At 40.1% G+C, this 21,529-nt stretch overlaps 1 protein-coding gene across 1 annotated transcript in view; it reads right to left on the reverse strand.

Annotated features, from left to right (window-relative positions):
* Positions 1-10,853: 10,853 nt before the first annotated feature.
* Positions 10,854-21,529, reverse strand: part of LOC128662736 (ADP-ribosylation factor-like protein 8B-A) — a 168,914-nt gene continuing 158,238 nt past the window's right edge. The window contains exons 6-7 of the mRNA XM_053716654.1: positions 14,357-14,427; positions 10,854-13,352 (exon numbers count right to left, since the gene is read on the reverse strand). Coding sequence (XP_053572629.1) covers positions 13,303-13,352; positions 14,357-14,427 — 121 coding nt within the window. The 3' untranslated portion in view covers positions 10,854-13,302. The remainder of the gene's footprint in view (positions 13,353-14,356; positions 14,428-21,529) is intronic.

Below are 21,529 nucleotides of genomic sequence, written 5' to 3' on the forward strand. Positions count from 1 at the left end.
ATTTCAGAAATTCTTTTAGGAACCAGAAAAACATCAGTGTAAGTAGGTACCTCTAGATATTTGTCCATTTTACACAATTTTTCTGGAGGAATCACAATAGGGTTACAATCATCCAGAGTCGCTAAAACCTCCCGGAGTAACAGGCGGAGGTGTTCAAGCTTAAATTTAAAGGACATGACGTCCAAATCTGTCTGAGGTAACTACTTATATATCAGGAAATAGACCATGTTCTGCGCTATCACGACATTTTTTAGATGTTCATGACCAAGATGTGACTAGCTTTAAATGGCAAGCCATTGAACAGATCCCTAAAAAAAACTAGGGGAGGAGATAGACAAGAGACCTACTGGATTTTCAAACTTAAAAGTTTGGTTCCGCTGGGTTTAATTCTGAGCATGACATTATTAACTACTGGCATTGATGAATTATAGCCAGTCTGTTTACTATAACAAGTATGGCTGTGTTTGATTTAGTGTGGATATGGCTCATTATGAACAGGCTACTCATATATTAGGTCTATGGTCTTATATCCTTGATTCTAGGATAATATCTAGTACATACTTTAATATAGAGTACATATGCTTTATACACATATCAAATTAACTGGTAGGTGGTCTTATTGTAACAAACAAGCATCTATTTGTAATGTGGCTTTATTGGCCCCTAAATAGTTTCCCACTTAGTTTCATGTATGTAGAGTGTACAATGGATGACATTACATAACTATTGAATAAACAAAACATTTCCCTTTTGCATTTACTTTTTGGTGATATCAAAATTTAAATTTTAGCTATAGGTTATTTTGAATCGCTACTATAGGTGTTATGTATATCCATCACATGTATTATAAGTCTGGGCCTGTTGGAAGATGTTATTAAATTCAATATCTTCCATCTATATTAAAATAACCATTTATGCCTACTTAGATGCTAGTGGATTCTATCAGTGTATATTGTACTTTGTTAGAATATGAGTACTATGAATATTTATAGCATAGCTTAACTTATTTTTTTAAAATAACATATGATGTTGTATGCCTTTAAGGTCTTATCACTTAATCATATTTTGTACAGTCTGTATTCTGAGCGACTACGTGTATGCATAGCTGAATTGATATGTTGACCTTATCTTTTTCTCATGTGTCTGTTATTTTCTGACAGTGTATAATGCATTGGACACTTTTGATATATGGTCTTTGCTTAATTTCATAGCTGTATATTTGTTATTTTAAATATTTATTTTACCATACTAATTTATGCTAGTTAATTCCACTTCCCATTATACTACTTTCTTTTTCCTTAGCATAGGAATAGTTAATCTTTGTGTCCTTTCCTACTTTTTGTTAAAAACTTAGCCATTGATTCATTTGTGTTTTAACCAATGAAAATGTTCTGCTTCCTTTAATCATGTCTATGATTACAGTCTTTTGACCGAAACCTGTCAGACTTTGTACTGGCTCTGTATGTTTGGATTTATTTCCGTACCTCCTTTTTAACATGATGTTAATAAAGTAAATATTTTTTATATCTAGGCATTGGATTATGGACTCTTTTTACCCCTTTTTTTTGGATACTTCCAGGGTCTGAAAGTTCTCCCTCAGACAACAATTCCCTGACCCCCAACTCAGAGCCCTGTGAGGGTACATTGGAAATAGCCAACAAAGCATCAGAGGATTCAGTATTCACATTAATACCTGACCTACTGCGTTTACCCTGTAACACTGGTAACTTAGATAATACCTCTGTAAGGGTAGTTTACATAACTGCAGCCATATCCTGCAGAGTAAAAGAATTAGACGCACTTGAAGTACTTGGCGTCGCTTGTGTGGCCGTTAAAGGTTGCGACACTTGGGGAGAATTAGATGGCATATCCTGATTCTCTTCAGACTGAGAATCATCCTTAGGCACACTTTCTTTACCTAATATATGCTTTTTACATTGTAAGGCCCTTTCAGTACAAGAGGTACACAAAGTAAGAGGGGGTTCCACAATGGCTTCTAAAACACATAGAACAATTAGTTTCCTCAATGTCAGACATGTTGAACAGACTAGTACTATCCAAACTAGTCGTAAATCACCTCATATATAGATTCAAAACAACTTTTAGAAAAAAAAAAGAAAAAAAAAAAAAAGTACTGCGCCTTTAAGAAATAAAAAGCGCAACAATTTTTCTCAAACTGCCTAAAGCGATTAAAAACGCTAAATCGGGGGCGTGTCCAGGCAGCGACTCTGTGCAGTCGCACTCTTCTGTAGCTCCCGGAGAAAAAAAACAATAATCCGCCGGTTATTGCTTTAATCCTACAGCATCTGACACTTGATCGAGTTACAGCACGAATATATACATAACCCTATCGTTGGTTGCTGTATTAATGATCCTGGAGGCGGAATTGGACGATTGAGGCCTGTAGCGGCGGCGATCTCACAGGCAGCGTCCCCCCCCTGGATCCCAGGGGTGTCTAGCCAGAACTGGTTATCTCAAGCACCTACAGCAATACTGCCGAAATAAACAACCTTTTTTACTAAACATCGGCATACCGCATTGGGTATTGTAATCTCCCAGTGAGCACAGCCGCAGACACCAGCCGGCCACAATGGAAGTTAATGACCTCCCCACTGCTTTGGATCTTCACTTAGCTAAGTTAGAAGCCCTGATGCATGCTCTAATAGATAAAGCTCCTTCGGAGCAGGATATACTGTATTTAATGGAACGACTAGCAGTTACTAAAGTTGCAGAGCCGGCGCTACAACAACCCGTGATCTATGAGCCAGACACACATATAAAACTTGGGGAAACAAGCAACCTACCACGCTGAAGCCAGGAGCAGCCATGCAGTGGCCCTACTGTCATATCACTATCATCTTTCGAAAGCGGTGAGTGTGGGGCAGAGGAAGCACTATACCAGCACAGCATGCCAGATATCGGCCTCTCACTAAACACAAGCCTATCCAGCAGGAGATTTAGCAACACTTCATCTAAGATGGCGCCTGGAGTCACATCGATCCATCTACAGATGGAGCAGCGGGACCTAGTACATTTAAAAGTCAATGCAAGTATGCCAAGTGAACTCTGGGGGAGCCCGAAGACAACCGCAAAATTGGGGACTTTAAGCCTAACAACCTTTACCACGGCTCCGAATCATATTTCAGACAATGAACGGCTGGCGGAGGATCTTGACCTCCGTTATCACCCTCCTGGGTATCAGATCTATTCTACATTATCCCCTGGCACTATGGTTATCAGACATCCTAAACTGCCGAGGGGAGAAACTCGGTCCTGTCAATTTACCGGCTTTGCAGATGATAATGACCCACATGGCAAGTTGAAATATTCTGGGGGCTGGTGGTGCTCCTCTATTGTGCATTTACCAATAGACTGCTTGGGACTAGTGTAAGGACTCAAATATAAGGTTTGCCGCATTGTTTGGTTTTAACACCACCGTTTGACTTGATGTTTTAAAGTTTAATATGTATGTTCAAAATATGAATATTTTACTAATTAACCATGTAGCTCCTACCCCATTAACTCCATTATTACCCTCCAGAGACACAGGAAGTGGGAGGTTGATAGAGGGGGATATCCGCTTCTTTAGTTTATAATTCTCAGGCGGTGGATGGCTTAAATAGCGTGCATATTAAACACATTGAACTACCTCACTTGTGGCCGGCGGCCGCGGCAGCGGGTGGGGGACACGCATAGATTTTATAGCTAGGTTACCGCCGCCAGTCTGTCATCATACATTCCTAACAGCCTCAACATCGAAATTCCCCTTAGCTTGCTATACACTATCTACTTTGGTTGTCAGCTAAACAACACCCCCGATAAAGTATTATCACTAACCCACTTAAATGTTGCAGGGTTCTGACACCACAAGATACACCTACCTTGCCTTTCCATTTCCATTCAGATGGCCTGAATAATTTTGGGGTGGGGCTTGCTCAAATGTCTCTAAGGTTATATATATTGTTTAATTAACTAAACCTTACTTTCTATACGGGAATACAATAGCTGTGGGTATAACTGAATATCAAACTGACATCTTTTCTGGTTAGTTGTGTCTCTCGACACAAGTTTTTCTGTGTTGTTTTGTCTCATCTATTTGTTGTGTTAAATTTAATCCTCGTATACCCCCAACATTGTTTATAAGCGTTTTTGTATTAGACCCATGAGTGGTCTAAAGTGCTAAAACTAGGGATCAGAAGAAAGTACACTGAATTATAAATTGTGTTATTAAACATTTAATTCATTGAAAAACAAACAAAAAAAACGCTAAATCGATCAAATATAATAATTTAATTGGCCCAAAAATTATTGCACCCTATAGGCAAATAATGAATTTACCCTCTAAGAAGCATTTGAATCAAAAAATACATTGTAATGGAAAAAATGACCCCTGCACCTCGTCACAGCTCTGCTTTGGCGCCTACCTGCCCCAGGGTACTGCAAAAACGACTCGACAACGATCCGGTGAAAAGAACTCAACTCTAGGCCCCACCAGAGCTAATGCCTGCTGCCTCCTCAGTCAAGAGTAAACTGCGCGTCTGAGTGCGCAAAATAGGACCCGCCCATCATGGACGTCTGAATAGTCTGTTTAACCGCATGGGAAGCGGTTTGTAAAATAAGCCATGTGGTCCCCTAAACCTTTTATGATTATAAACTGCAGCCCTACTGACTTTGTTAAATAATAAATGTATAATGTCAAGCTGCCTCTCCCATTGCCTACCTGCCCCAGGGTACTGCAAAAACAACTCGACAACGATCCGGTGAACAGAACTCAACTCTAGGCCCCACCGGAGCTAATGCCTGCTGCCTTCTCAGTCAGAGTAAACTGAACGTCTGAGCGCGCAAAATAGGCCCCGCCCATCATGGACGTCGTCTGAATAGTCTGTTTAACCGCATGGGAAGCGATTTGTAAAATAAGCCATGTGGTCCCCTGAACCTTTTATGATTATAAACTGCAGCCCTACTGACTTTGTTAAATAATAAATGTATAATGTCAAGCTGCCTCTCCCAGTGTCCAGCCCCATACAAATATAGCAATATGTATGAATATAAGGAATTTCAGTAACACCCTCAGTGATGCAGGTCTACTGCTTACCCCTTCCCTTCCAGGGAAAAATGTCAGCCAATTCTGATATAACAAGTCTCCTCAGAAATAAAAAGACTGAACATACCTCAATGCTGCTTGTAGCATGACACCATTCTCCACACTGAAGATTTCTCTTGCACTACCTTTCGAAGCTCTGTGGGAACCAAAATGGATCTTAGTTACATCTGCTAAGATCATCAACCTCAGGGCAGAGATCTTCTTCCATATCTCCCTGAGGAAAATAGTACACACCGGTACCATTTAAAATAAAAAACTTCTCGATTGAAGAATTATTATTATTATCGGTTATTTGTAGAGCGCCAACAGATTCCGCAGCGCTATTAACAAAGGCGGAGTACAACAAAAACAGGCAAAGAGAATGGCTGGGGGTGGAGGGGAGGAGCTATATATATACAGCTCTGCTGTGGTGCTCTTTGCCACTTCCTGTTAGCAGGAGGTTAATATTCCACAAGTAAGGATGAAATCCGTGGGCTCGTCCTATCTTGTAGAAGAAAATATGCTATAAATTTCCCATAAATAAAATAGTAAGCAAAGGCAGCAAGATAAACTCACAGATGAAGTCACATTACCATGACGGATCCACAAGGAACTCCAGTCAGAGAACCAAACGTTGCATGCCCCACCAGAAACAGTTAAGTGAAACATAAGTAAAGTCATTACCAACATATCAGGAAAGGATATATAAAAACTGCCCAACAGGGAAAATCCCTTTATAAAAGATGCAGCAAAGGATCCCTAGTCCTGCCCACCTCATGGCTGGACAGAACTAGGAGGAGGGGTGGATCTTGAAAGTACCTTTATGAAGGGAACTAGGGGAATGGGCAGTTCTCACTGGTAAATATCAGGGAGGGCCAAGACAGAAAAAAACCCAAAATTTATGCTTACCTGATAAATTTCTTTCGCGATGTATCGAGTCCACGGATTCATCCTTACTTGTGGGATATTATCCTTCCTAAAAGGAAGTGGCAAAGAGAGCACCACAGCAGAGCTGTCTATATAGCTCCCCCCTTAACTCCACCCCCCAGTCATTCGACCGAAGGCCAAGGAAGAAAAAGGAGAAACTATAAAAGGTGCAGAGGTGACTGAAGTTTTTAATAAAAAATAACATCTGTCTTGAATAGACAGGGCGGGCCGTGGACTCTGTACATCGCAAAAGAAAGAAATTTATCAGGTAAGCATAAATTTAGTTTTCTTTTGCATGATGTACCGAGTCCACGGATTCATCCTTACTTGTGGGATACCAATACCAAAGCTTTAGGACACGGATGAAGGGAGGGACAAGACAGAACCTAAACTGAAGGCACCACTGCTTGCAAAACCGCTCCCCCAAAAATAGCCTCCGAAGAAGCAAAAGTATCAAATTTGTAAAAATTTGAAAAAGTATGGAGCGAAGACCAAGTCGCAGCCTTACAAATCTGTTCAACAGAAGCATCATTTTTAAAATCCCATGTGGAAGCTACCGCTCTAGTAGAATATGCTGTAATCCTTTCAGGAGGCTGCTGTCCCGCAGTCTCATAAGCCAAACGTATGATGCTTTTCAGCCAAAAGGAAAGAGAAGTCGCCGTAGCCTTTTGACCCCTACGCTTTCCAGAATAGACAACAAACAAAGAAGATATTTGACGAAAATGTTTGGTTGCCTGTAAATAAAATTTCAAAGCACGAACCACGTCCAAGTTGTGAAACAGACGTTCCTTCTTAGAAGAAGGATTAGGACACAGAGAAGGAACAACAATTTCCTGATTAATATTCCTGTTAGTAACAACCTTAGGTAGGAACCCAGGCTTAGTACGCAAAACCACCTTATCAGCATGGAACACAAGATAAGGAGAGTCACATTGTAATGCAGATAGTTCAGAAACTCTTCGAGCTGAAGAGATAGCAACTAGGAACAAAACCTTCCAAGATAAAAGCTTAATATCTATGGAATGCAAGGGTTCAAACGGAACCCCCTGAAGAACTTTAAGAACTAAATTTATACTCCATTACGGAGCAACAGGTTTTTAAACACAGGCTTAATTCTAGCTAAAGCCTGACAAAAAGCCCGAACATCTGGAACATCTGCCAGACGCTTATGCAACAGAATAGACAGAGCAGATATCTGTCCTTTTAGGGAACTAGCTGACAATCCTTTCTCCAATCCCTCTTGGAGAAAAGACAAAATCCTAGGAATCCTGATTTTACTCCAGGAGTAGCCTTTGGATTCGCACCAAAAAAATTAATTTACGCCATATCTTATGATAGATTTTCCTGGTAACAGGCTTTCGAGCCTGAATCAAGGTATCTATGACCGACTCAGAGAAAACTCGCTTTGATAGAATCAAGCGTTCAAACTCCAAGCAGTCAGTTGCAGAGAAATTAGATTTGGATGCTTGAATGAGGTCACGCAGGAGCTATCAAGATCACTGAAGCTCTCTCCTGTTTGATTCTGGCAATCAAACGAGGAAGGAGAGGAAACGGTGGAAACACATAAGCCAGGTTGAACGACCAGGGTACTGCTAGAGCATCTATCAGTACAGCCTGAGGATCCCTTGACCTGGATCCGTAACGAGGAAGTTTGGCATTCTGACGAGACACCATCAGATCCAATTCTGGTGTGCCCTATAGCCGAACCAGTTGAGCAAACACCTCCGGATGGAGTTCCCACTCCCCCGGATGAAAAGTCTGACGACTTAGAAAATCTGCCTCCCAGTTCTCTACCCCTGGGATATAGATTGCTGACAGATGGCAAGAGTGAGCCTCTGCCCATCGGATTATCCTTGAGACTTCTATCATCGCTAAGGAACTCTTTGTTCCGCCCTGATGATTGATATAAGCCACAGTCGTGATGTTGTCCGACTGAAACCTGATGAATCTGGCCAAAGCCAGCTGAGGCCATGCCTGGAGAGCATTGAATATCGCTCTGAATTCCAGAATATTTATCGATAGGAGAGCCTCCTCCCGAGTCCACAAACCCTGTGCATTCAGGGAATTCCAGACTGCACCCCAGCCCAGAAGGCTGGCGTCTGTCGTCACTATAACCCAATCTGGCCTGCGGAAACACATTCCCTGGGACAGATGATCCTGTGACAACCACCAAAGAAGCGAGGAGATAAATCTGCATAATCCCCATTCCACTGATTGAGCATGCATAGTTGCAGTGGTCTGAGATGCAAGCGAGCAAATGGAACTATGTCCATTGCCGCCACCATTAGGCCGATTACCTCCATACACTGAGCCACTGACGGCCGAGGAATGGACTGAAGAGCTCGGCAGGTGGACAAAATCTTTGATTTCCTGACCTCCGTCAGAAATATTTTCATGTCCACCGAGTCTATCAGAGTCCCTAGAAATTAAACTCTTGTGAGGGGGGAAAGAGAACTCTTTTTTACGTTCACCTTCCACCCGTGAGATAGGCCAACACTAAGTCCGTGTGAGACTTGGCTAGTTGGAAAGTCGACGCTTGAATTAGAATATCGTCTAGATAAGGCGCCACTGCTATGCCCCACGGCCTTAGAACCGCCAGAAGGGACTCTAGCACCTTTGTGAAGATTTATGGTGCCGTGGCCAACCCAAAAGGAAGAGCCACAAACTGATAATGCTTGTCCAGAAAGGCGAACCTGAGGAACTGGTGATGATCTTTGTGGATAGGAATGTGTAGATACGCATCCTTTAAGTCCACGGTGGTCATATATTGACCCTCATGGATCAATGGTAAGATAGTCCGAATGGTCTCCATCTTGAAAGATGGGACTCTTAGGAATTGGTTTAGGATCTTGAGATCTAGAATTGGTCTGAAAGTTCCCTCTTTTTTGGAAACCACAAACAGATTGGAGTAGAACCCCTGCCCCTGCTCTGCTTTTGGAACTGGGCAGATCACTCCCAAAGTAAAAAGGTCTTCTACACCTCGTAAGAACGCCTCTCTTTTTCTCGGGTTTACAGAAAATTGAGAAAGATGGAACCTCCCCCTTGGCAAAGAATCCTTGAAATCTAGTAGGTATCCCTGGGTTACAATATCTACTGCCCAGGAATCCTGAAGGTCTCTTGCCCAGGCCTGAGCAAAGAGAGAGTCTGCCCCCTACTAGATCTGGTCCCGGATTGGGGGCTACCCCTTCATGCTGACTTAGTGGCAGCAGCAGGCTTTTTGGCCTGTTTACCCTTGTTCCAAGCCTGATTAGGTCTCCAGGTTGGCTTGGATTGAGCAAAGTTCCCCTCTTGCTTTGCAGCAGAGGAAGAGGAAGTGGGACCACTCGAAGTTTCAAAAGGAACGAAAATTATTTTGTTTGGTCCTTGTCTTATTTGACTTATCTTGAGGGAGGGCATGACCCTTCCCTCCAGTAATGTCTGAAATGATCTCTTTCAATGCAGTCCCGAATAGGGTCTTACCTTTGAAAGGGATGGACAAAAGCTTAGATTAATATGACGCATCAGCTGACCAGGACTTAAGCCATAACGCTCTACACGCTAAAATGGCAAAACCTGAATTCTTTGCCGCTAACTTAGCAAGATGAAAAGCGGCGTCTGTAATAAAAGAATTAGCTAACTTAAGAGCCTTAATTCTGTCCAGAATATAATCTAGTGGGGTCTCCATCTGAAGAGCCTCTTCTAGAGCCTCAAACCAAAAGGCAGCTGCAGTGGTTACAGGAACAATGCACGCTATAGGTTGAAGAAGAAAACCTTGATGAACAAAAATTTTCTTTAGGAGACCCTCTCATTTTTTATCCATAGGATCAATGAAAGCACAACTGTCTTCAATAGGTATAGTTGTACGCTTAGCCAGAGTAGAAATAGCTCCCTCCACCTTAGGGACTGTCTGCCATGAGACCTTTATGGTGTCAGATATGGGAAACATTTTCTTAAAAACAGGAGGGGGAGCGAACGGAATACCTTGTCTATCCCACTCCTTAGTAAAGCCATGTGGGTTATAACAACCCCAAATAAGCCAAATGAACCCTCAAGCAAATGTCCCATCAAAAATAAAAAACGTTACTCCCAGAACACACAAACGTCTGTCCCAATCTCTCATATACAAACTGAGTGCCCAAAACATTAGCCCTTTATGCAAGCTAGTAAAACCTCTTATAACACTAGGATTACTGCTTACCCTTCCCCCTAATGGGGATACTGTCAGCATTTCTGAGTTAACACAGTCTCTGCAGAAAAAATGACTGAACATACCTCATTGCTGTATAGCAAGAAACCGTTCCTCACACTGAAGTTTTCCTGTACTCTTCAGCTTCTGTAGGAACAGCAGAGGACCTTAGTTACAAATGCTAAGATCATAATCCTCCAGGCAGAAATCTTCATCTATGTCCTGCCTGAGAGTAAATAGTACAACACCGGTACCATTTAAAAATAAACTTTTGATTGTAGATAAAATAAAACTAACAGCTTAACACCTCTTTCACTTTACCCTTCCTACTTAGAGCCGGCAAAGAGAATGACTGGAGGGTGGAGTTAAGGGGGGAGCTATATAGACAGCTCAGCTGTGGTGCTCTCTTTGCCACTTCCTGTTAGGAAGGATAATATCCCACAAGTAAGGATGAATCCGTGGACTCGGTACATCATGCAAAAGAAAATTAGGTTTCATGTTTCACACCTGTTTCACACAAACACACATCTTACGCAAATTTTTATATAAATCTGAACTGCTTTCAATTTTTTTTTTATTTTTTTTTTTATGATTGAGTATAATTGCTCATCTTTGATAAACATAACAAAATTTGGTTAATTAATTAAAGTATGTCCAAAGCACAAAACAAACTAAACATTTGGTTTTCTCTCTCTTCCTTTTTATTGCAATGTTTTACATACACTTATGCATAGAAAAACAAAATCTTACATTTGGAAAGCTGACAACGTGAAGTGGAATATGCTACAAACAGATTACCTGTCCCACAATAAGGCCATCATTTTTGTATACATTTCATTAAAAAATAATATTTGTGTAACTTGTTTTTATTATTAATGGACTACCACCAGGACAATAATTATGAATAAATAGTTTTGTGCTGTTCATAAAAACATGTCGGTTTTGTCTTTTCATACAGCGTCTTATTTTTCTTTTATCCTCTGGATCTACATACAATTACCTGTTTTGTAAAATATGGAAACATTATGCATAGGATCCCACATAATATAAACGTAACAAAAATAACCACCAGTTGGCAAGTGCAAGTTTTTAACCAAAAATACCCAGATGCTTTAATAAAATCAAAACAGTTTAGGAAAAAACAAACAAAGAAGGTAAAAAGAAAGATGGTATATTTAACGAGACAAGTTTTTTTCTATGCTGCTGTTTCAGCTTGAAGAAAAAAAAAAAAAAAAAGCTTTCATTAAAATGTACTAGATATTATAAATTATGCAGAATTTAGGCCATTCTGTAATAACTGTACAAAAGTTTGTTTTGTGCCTTGGGGAAATATTTCTATAAAGCAATTAGCTAATAGGCACAACGTATACTACAAAAGTACTGCAAAACATTAAATATTGAAATACAACAATAATAAATTCTATTTACGCTGAAGCAAGATCTGCCCTTCAGCATGGAAGACTGATATTTCTTGGGCATATTTGTTTGTCTGGTTTACATTTATGGAACTATACCCAGAATCTGCTTTATCCATAAAATGGTAAAATATATTGGGGATTAAATTGATTTGGTTCTAGACTTACTATGTTAACTTGCATATTGGGGGCTTTGCATTTATTGTTCTGAAATGGATTTTAAAGGGAAAGTAAATATACTATGCTGATATCACTGTGCACAAATAAGGGTTTTGTTGCACTTACATTTCCCTACTGTACAGTTAATGGGGTTTGGGATTATGATTTACAAACAGCACTGAGATGCTGTATGTATGTATATATATATATATGTATATATATATATATGTATATATATATATATATATATATATATATATATATATATATATATATATATATATATATATATATATATATATATATAAAAACAACTAAATTGCAGGCTATCAAAAAGGGAAATTGTGGCAATTTTGGATGTTCAAAATCTGGATAAAAACAGCTTCAGAAAAGGTGAGTGCCCCAAAACCCTGTTCAGTTGTGTGAATACTGCACAATAAGGTCATCATTATATTTACATGTGTGCCCCTTTAAGAAAAGGAAAAGAGAAGAAAAAAGGTCAAAGAAGAAAATACAAACTTTTCCCACACGCAATCTTTCTCTTGCAAGATATTCATCAACTGGTGTTAAATGTGTTGTATGGAAATAAAAATGAGTAAAATTACATTCATAAGCATTAGAAACATGTACCAACAGTCCCTAATAGGAGTTGATGCCAGTAAATATATAATAGGATAAAATCAGTAATGCTAGTGATCTTAACAGATTAGCACGGTCTCAAAATGATGAGATTTGCATATGGTAAACAAGCGATTATATATAATTTAAGCATGAGATTTTACATGCAATATATTATTTTTAACTGTCACTTTAAAACATGTAAAAATGCAGAACTCAACTTTTGATTGTTCGTAATATACTGCAAGTATAAATGTTATGATAACTTTGGTAGACAAACAACAGTATACAAGTAATACATTTAAGGCAACCCTGATGAATATTTTTTTCTAATATACAGCAAACTAAAAGAATTCAAGGCAAATACAAATAGCCTTAATCTGGTATTAACACAACCCATTTATCATACCTATATATATATTGCAACAAATCATTACCATACAAAATAAAGAATATGAGCCTGGTAAGCGGGAATCATGCTCTGCTTAGATGGTAACAATTCTTCATATTATATACAAAAAAAGGAAAATCGGTACAGAGTTCACATTTAAGGCATTTTTTTTTTTAATTTGAAGGAAACAAAACCCCTTGCTTAAACTCATAAGTTGTCCAAAAGGCATTGATCCACATAAACATAAGGTCATTTGTATAGGACTGATTTTGCACATGCATTAAATACAGCTGAATAGGTATTTCAATATTATTTCCATGTCATAAAGTTCCAGAAGTGCTGAAAGGGCCTGCAATGCAGAGCATAGTCAACAAACCACATTTCTGACTCTTAATGAAAAGGACAAAATCGGCAGTTGAAGCTTGCATGAACCGCATCAAGTGAACAGTGAATCCTGGTAGTGATTTGCTTCATTCCCATTTCTGCCAGTATACAATAGGCATAAATCAACTTAGACCGGGAAAGAAGATCCCAAAGTGCCTCTTCAGTAGTGCCTGGATTTGGAATGCTGAATAAGCCACTGCAATGTAATGTCTGAAAATATATATATATAAAACAAACAAAGTTAAAAAGGGTCCTTATATTGATATTTAGTCCGATACTATTTGATTCACTTTTGTTTTTAAAGGGACAGTCTAGTATAAATTAAACTTTCATTATTCAGATAGTACTTTTAATTTTAATCAACTTTCCAATTTACTTTTATCATCAAATTTGCTTTTTTCTCTTGGTATTCTTAGTTTAAGCTAAACATAGGTAGGCTAATTTCTAAGCCTTTGAGGGCTGCCTCTTATCACAGGCTTTTTAAATCTCTTTTCAACACAAAGAGACAGAAAGTACACGTGGGCCATATAGATAACACTGTGTTAAGGCACAGGGGGTTATTTAAGATTTAGCACAAAACAATGCTAAATGCAAGTCAATAGATAATAAACAGTCACAGTCATGTGATCAGGGGGCTGGAAGAAGGTTCCTAGATACAAGATAATCACAGAAGTAAAAAGTACATTAATATAACTGTGTTGGTTATGCAAAACTGGGGAATGGGTAATAAAGGGATTATCTATATTTTAAAACAATAACAATTCTATGGTAGACTGTCCCTTTAAATTAGAATACGTCACAAATCAATATGCTGTAGAAAAAAATGCCAATCTAATAAAAATTTGCTTTATAGAATAAGATAGTAAGAAAGAGAAAAAAAAAAAAAAGTCTATGAAACCATTGGTAAGCACACACTAGTAAGTGTTACATAAACCCTAGGTATTCTTCAGTCATTGAATAGCAACAGTGTGCTTGCTAATAGTAACTCACAAATAGCATTCACAGATCAATTAGATGAAGATAAGCGCACGTATCAAAGACTGAGAGCTACATTTTGAAAAGGGCTTGAGTAGAGAGAAAGAACAAGGTAACAGAAGGGTCCGTCCCTTACATAAATTGTGCTTTATCAACCCGGATATGTAAATTGTAAAATCAGGGGAAAACATAAAAAAAAAATGGAAAAAAAAAAAATGTAGCTGCCCAAAGTAACTTACCAATATTATCTTTTTCTTTACAGGAAATGGAATAGCAACAGATTTCCCGGTCCTGGATGGCAGAAAGGTTTCTAAAAAACAAAAAAAGAAAAGGAAGTAACCAAAAAGCATGGCAAACAGAAAGCTGTTAAGACTATATACTTTAGATGCTGGTTTCTCAACAGCCAGGCCATGATGGCCCGGCTGGTGGGTCGTGACCTGACAAGCCCCTGCTTTATGCTCTGACTTGCATTGATTTAATGATCATTTGTGACACAAACATTGAAAAAAATGTAATATCCGCTATTTTGTTGCTTACTATTGGTATACATTTTAGTAGAAAAATATACACTGTTCATTTGAGGAATATTTGCCAAGTGCTGTTGTGACTAGGGTTGCCAGTTGCCCTCCATAAAAATATTGTGCAACCTACAGGTGAATAGGTACAAGTGGGGGTCACACAATGGTCCCAACCACAAAGATCTACCTCATGCCACACCTTTGACCATGACATATACATTTTTCACACAACTGAGCAGTCATTTCTGTTCCTCAATGCCAGTAATACACAAATTAATTTACTGCTCTGTCTAAAGCACACAAATAGTGTTTTGACATCCCCAGGTTGAAAATAAAAGCAAAGTAAAGATTTCTCACCTACGTGGGTCCATATAACTTACACAAAGCAGTAACACTTTACCTGGCTGCTAACAACACAGAGAGTTGTACATGCACAATATTTCTTTCTTGGACATATTTGTAGGACTGTAAAATGTATGTCAGTCAAGTCCAGTATTTTTGCATAGATTTTACTGGACAAGATGCTGAAATATTGGTTTGCCTGGTTGAATACTGGACACCTGGTGTGACAATGTAAAATAAGCTAAAAAATTTGAACAGAAAAAAAAAAAATATGCTTACCTGATAAATTTATTTATTTCCCGATATGGCGAGTCCACAACGTCATCATTTACTGTTGGGAATATCACTCCTAGCCAGCAGGATGAGGCAAAGAGCACCACAGCAAAGCGGTCAAGTATCACTTCCCTTCCCACAAACCCCAGTCATTCGACCGAAGGGAAATGGAAAAAGGAAAAATACAAAAAGGTGTAGAGGTGCCTGACGTTTAGTCGAAAATAACTGTTTAAATAGAACTGGTGGGGTCGTGGACTCACCATATCCGGAAATAAATTTATCAGGTAAGCATAAATTTAGTTTTCTTTCCTAAGATATGGTGAGTCCACAATGCCATTTACTGTTGGGAACCAATACCCAAGCTAGAGGACATAGATGACTAGGGAGGGACAAGACAGGCAGACCTAAACAGAAGGCACACCTCTTTAAGAACTTTCTCCCAAAAGAAGCCTCAGCTGAGGCAAAAATAGCAAATTTCTCTGTAAACTTTTCTAAATTTTACAAAGAAGAATCAGTTGCAGTCTTGCTAATCTGTGCCACAGTAACTTCATTGTTGAAGGCCCAAAAAAAGGAAACAGCCCTCCTGGAATGAGCTGTAATTCTCTCAGGAGACTGCTAACCAGCAGTCTCACAAACAAAACGAAGTATACTTCTTAAAGAAAGAAAAGTATAAGAAGCTTTCAGACCCTTACGTTTTCCTGAAAAACAAACAACCAGGGCAGAGGACTGGCGAAAATCCTTAGTCGCCTGTAGATAGAATTTCAAAGCATGCACAACATCAAGGTTGTGTAACAAACGTTCCTTAAGAGAAGAAGGATTAGGACATAGAGAAGGAACAACAATTTCCTAATTAACATTTCTATCTGAAACCACTTTAGGAAGAAAATCCAATTTTGTACCAAAAACAGCCTTATCAGCATGAAGGATAAGATAAGGCGAATCACACTGCAAAGCCAAGAGTTTCAAAACTCTGAGCAGAAGAGATAGCAAAAAAAAAAAAAAACTTCCAAGATAACTTAATATCTATGGATTGCAAGGCTCAAACTGAGCCTGCAGCAAAACTATAAGAACAAAGGTCAAGGCTCCAAGTAGGAGCAACAGACTTACACAGGCCTGATTCTGACTAGGGCCTGACAAAAAGATAGAACATCTGGCACATCCACCAGACGTTTGTGCAACAATCCCTTCTCCAGAGCTTCCTGGATGAAGGATAAATCCTAGGAATCCTGACCTGACACCAAGAGTAGCCCTTGGATTCACACCAATAAAAGGTACCTTATGGTACATTTCTCTAGAAACAGGCTTCCAAACCTGAATCAAGGTCACAAAGACCGACTCAGAAAAACCACACTTAGAAAGAACTAAGCATTCAATCTCCAAGCAATCTGCTTCAGAGAAACTAGAGCTGGAAGAAGGAATGGACCCTGTGGTAGAAGGTCCTTGCGCAGAAGCAACCTCCAAGGTGGTGGAGATGACATCTTCACTAGGTCTGCATACCATTTCCTGCGAGGCCACGCATGAGCTATTAGAATTACTGATGCTCTCTCCTGTTTGATACGAACAATGACTCGTGGAAGGAGAGCAAACAGAGGAAAGAGGTATGCTATACTGAAATCCAAGGAACCGCCAAAGCAACTATCAGGGCGGCCAGCAGATCTCCTGATCTAACCTTGAACCGTACCTTGGAAGCTTGGTGTTCTGTCGAGACGCCATCAGATCCAACTCCGGCCCCCCCATTTGAAGGTTAACATGGAGAACACCTCCGGATAGAGAGCCCACTCCCAGGGATGAAAAAAAAATAATTTATGCTTACCTGATAAATTTGTTTCTTTTTAGACACAATGAGTCCACGGATTTCATCCTTACTTGTGGGATTTCCCCTCCTGGTCAGCAGGAGGAGGCAAAGAGCACAACAGCAGAGCTGCTATATATAGCTCCTCCCTTCCCTCCCACTCCAGTCATTCGACCAAAGTTAGGAAGAGAAAGGAAAAGCCAAGGTGCAGAGGTGTCTGAAGTTTACAAAAATTAATCACCTGTTACAGAGAACAGGGTGGGCCGTGGACTCATCGTGTCTAAAAAGAAACAAATTTATCAGGTAAACATAAATTTTCTTTTCTTTTTAAAGACACCATGAGTCCACGGATTTCATCCTTACTTGTGGGATACAATACCAAAGCTAGAGTACACGGATGAAGGGAGAGACAAGACAGGGAACCTAAACGGAAGGCACCACTGCTTGAAGAACCTTTCTCCCAAAAGCAGCCTCAGCCGAGGCAAAAGTATCAAATTTGTAAAATTTTTAAAAAGTGTGAATAGAGGACCAAATTGCAGCCTTGCAAATCTGTTCTACAGAAGCTTCATTATTGAATGCCCATGAGGAAGCAACAGCCCTAGTTTTGTAATGCCGAAAGTTCAGACACTCTTCGAGCTGAAGAAATGGCAACAAGAAATAAGACTTTCCAAGATAGTAATATCTAATATCTTAATATCTAAGGAATGCATAGGCTCAAACGGAGCCCCTTGAAGAACTTTAAGAACTAAATTCAGACTCCATGGAGGAGTAATTAGTTTAAACACAGGCCTGATTCTAACCAAAGCCTGAGAAAAGGATTGAACGTCTGGAACATCCGCCAGACGTTTGTGTAACAAAATAGAGAAGGCAGAAATCTAACCCTTTAGGGAACTTGCGGAAAAACCCTTCTCCAATCCTTCTTGGAGAAAAAACAAAATTCTGGGAATCCAAACTCTACCCCATGAGTAGCCCTTGGATTCACACCAATAAAGATATTTACGCCATATCTTATGGTAAATCTTTCTAGTCACAGGTCTACAAGCCTGGATCATGGTCTCTATGACCGAATCAGAAAACCCCTGCTTGAATAGAATTAAGCGTTCAATCTCCAGTCAGCTTCAGAGAAACTAAATTTGTGTGAAGGAAGGCCCCTTAAATGAGAAGGTCCTTCCTCAACGGAAGTCTCCAAGGTGACAGGGATGACATGTTCACCAGATCTGCATACCAAATCCTACGAGGCCACGCAGGAGCAATGAGGATGACTGATGCCCTCTCCTGTTTGATTCGGGCAATTACTCGAGGAAGAAGCGCAAATGGAGGAAACCGCCAGAGCATTTATCAGTTCTGCCTGGGGATCCCTGGACCTCGACCCGTATCTCGGGAGCTTGGCATTCTGATGAGATGCCATGAGATCCAACTCCAGCCGACCCCAGTTGAGAATCAGGTTGGAAAACACTTCCGGATGGAGTTCCCACTCTCCTGGATGAAAAGTCTGTCTGCTCAGAAAGTCCACCTCCCAGTTGTCCACCCCTGGGATATGGATCGCTGACAGATGGCAAGAATGGGCCTCCGCCCACCGGATTATCTTGGCTACCTTGGTCATCGCTAAGGAACTCCTCGTTCCTCCTTTACGATGTAAGCCTCTGTCGTTATGTTGTCCGTCTGGAAGCTGATGAACTGGGCCGAAGCTAACTGAGGCCAGGCTAGAAGAGCATTGAAGATCGCTCTCAGTTCCAGAATGTTTATAGGAAGAACAGACTCCGTCTGAGTCCACACTCCCTGAGCCTTAAGGGAACCCCAGACAGCTCCCCACCCTAGAAGGCTGGCATTTGTAGTCACAATTACCCAGGATGGTCTGCAAAAGCATGTTCCCTGGGATAGATGATCCAGAGACAACCACCATTGAAGTGAATCCCTTGTCTCCTGTTCTAGGGTTATTCAAGGAGACAAGTTTGCATAATCTCCATTCCACTGCATGAGCATGTTAAACTGCAGAGGCCTGAGGTGAAACCGAGCAAATGGAATGATGTCCATTGCCGCCACCATCAGTCCGATTACCTCCATACACTGGGCTACTGACGGCCGAGGATTGGACTGAAGGACTTGACAGGTATCAAGCATCTTTGATTTCCTCACTTCATATAGATATAGAATTGGTTAGAGTCCCCAAGAAAGTCACCCTTGACTTTGGAACTAAGGAACTCTTTTCCAGATTTACCTTCCACCCGAAAGTTCTCAGGAAGGATAGTACAATGTCGGTATGAGACCTTGCTTGTTGACAAGATGGAGCCTGGATTAGAATATTGTCCAGATAAGGCGCCACCGCAATGCCCCGCGGTCTTAGAACCGCCAGCAAAGACCCCAGAAAGGACCCCGAAAGGAAGAGCCACAAACTGAAAGTGTTTGTCCAGAAAAGCAAACCTTAGGAACTCTTGATGATCTCTGTGGATAGGAACATGTAGATATGCATCCTTTAAATCCAGTGACGTCATAAATTGACCCTCTTGGATCAATGGTAGGATGGAACGAATAGTTTCCATCTAGAAGGACGGTACCCTGAGAAACTTGTTTAGGTTCTTGAGGTCTAGAATTGGTCTGAAGGTTCCCTTCCTTTTTGGGAACCACAAATAGATTGGAATAAAACCCCAGTCCCTGTTCCAGAAATGGAACGGGAACAATCACTCTCAGAGCGGGGAGATCTTTTACACAATGTAAGAATGCCTCTCTTTTCGTCTGGTCTGCAGATAATCTCAAAATTAGGAATCTGCCTCTGGGAGGAAAAACCTTGAACTCCAGCTTGTATCCCTGAGACACAATATCTTTTGCCCAGAGATCCTGGACATTCCAAACCCAGGCTTTGAACAAAGAAGGAAAGTCTGCCCCCTACAAGATCCGGTCCCGGATCCGGGATATACCCTTTATGCCGTCTTGGAATCACTAGCCGGCTTCTTGGACTGCTTTCCCTTGTTCCAAGACTGGTTGGATCTCCGAGTAGGTTCGGACTATTCCTGCTTAGAGGAGAAAGAGGGAGAGTTTCTCTTGAAATTACGAAAGGAACAAAAATTGTTTTGTCATCCTTTTTGTTTATTTCTCTTTCTCTTGGACTGCTTTCCCTTCAGATTGTGTCCAAACAAAATCTTTCCCTTGAATGGAAGACTTAGACACATCCGCAAACTAGGGCTTTAACCATAAGACTCTGCAGCCCAAGATAGAAAAACTCGATATCTTTGCTCCCAATTTGATAACTTGAAGGGAAGCATCCAAAAATAAAGGCCTTTGCAAGTTAGAGAGCCTTTATCCTATCCTGGATCTCATCCTGAGAAGTCTCAGTCCTGAGGGCCTCAGATAGCGCATCAAACCAATATGCCACTGCACTAATAACAATGGCAATGCACACAGTCGTCTGCCAAATACAAAATAACTCCAAAAGGAGTAAAAGAGGAAACGCAGAGCACTGCATGTGGACTATAAATTTTTAGGAATTTTAGCATATCTTGATCAACGTCACTATGCTTCCTAGACAGCATACGCCCTTGAAAGGAGTAGGTTTAGACAAGACTATCTTTATCAAATTAAAGATCTCTCAAAAAATGAGAAATAGAAAAGGATTGGGAGTACCACAATGGTATCGATCCAAAAAACGAGGGACCCCTAGCAGGGCATCTTGATTCATCCTGAATCACAAATGATGAATTACACAAATGAACAGTTGGAATTCCACAACAAAAAGTAACACATAAAAAACGTTACCGTCTCTTTAAAAGTTAACTTTTTTTTTTTATATATCTTCTGAAAGACACTTATAAATAAACATTACTTTATTAAAAGATATCGCCATGACACAAAAGAAGTGATGTTTTTTGCGTAGCAACTCTAGATGGAGTTTGTAAGGAACCGCAGGGCACTGCATGTGTGTTATAAAATCTTTTGAACACCTCCTCAATCAATCTGACACATATAAAGCAGATACTTAAATTGTATAAAACAAGTGTTATGTCTATATTCCACACATAACCACCGGTACTGTCTCTTTAAATGTAGAAGTGTAACATTCATTTTATTTAATGACAGAAAATTCAGGATAAGAATGTGAGGATTTCCAACACAGATAAACCCTTTTAACACCTTCGTCTGACCCAGCTGAGAAGTCAGATAGTCTCCACAATACTGACTACACAATAGTGGTATCTTATAGTACACAATGTAGAAGTTAACAACACCTTAGCTAAACCATGCTGAAGTACCCATCTGTCCTAATATACGTGTCTGTGTGCTAGATATATAATATAACAGCAGAACGTATTAGAATTATCGTTTTATTGCAGCTTAAACTGCCACTCTGCACCAGGACTATTTAGCCTTTACTTGTGCAGCAACAATCCGGAATGTAGCAGGAGGAAAACTAACCGTTCCTCCGGTTCCAGTAAAGCCCAACTATGCGCTAAGCACTTAACCTATTAAGGCAGATTGTGCAGATGGTAATAAAC

The sequence above is a fragment of the Bombina bombina genome, chromosome 6 (assembly GCF_027579735.1).
Source record: "Bombina bombina isolate aBomBom1 chromosome 6, aBomBom1.pri, whole genome shotgun sequence".
Taxonomy (NCBI): domain Eukaryota; kingdom Metazoa; phylum Chordata; class Amphibia; order Anura; family Bombinatoridae; genus Bombina; species Bombina bombina.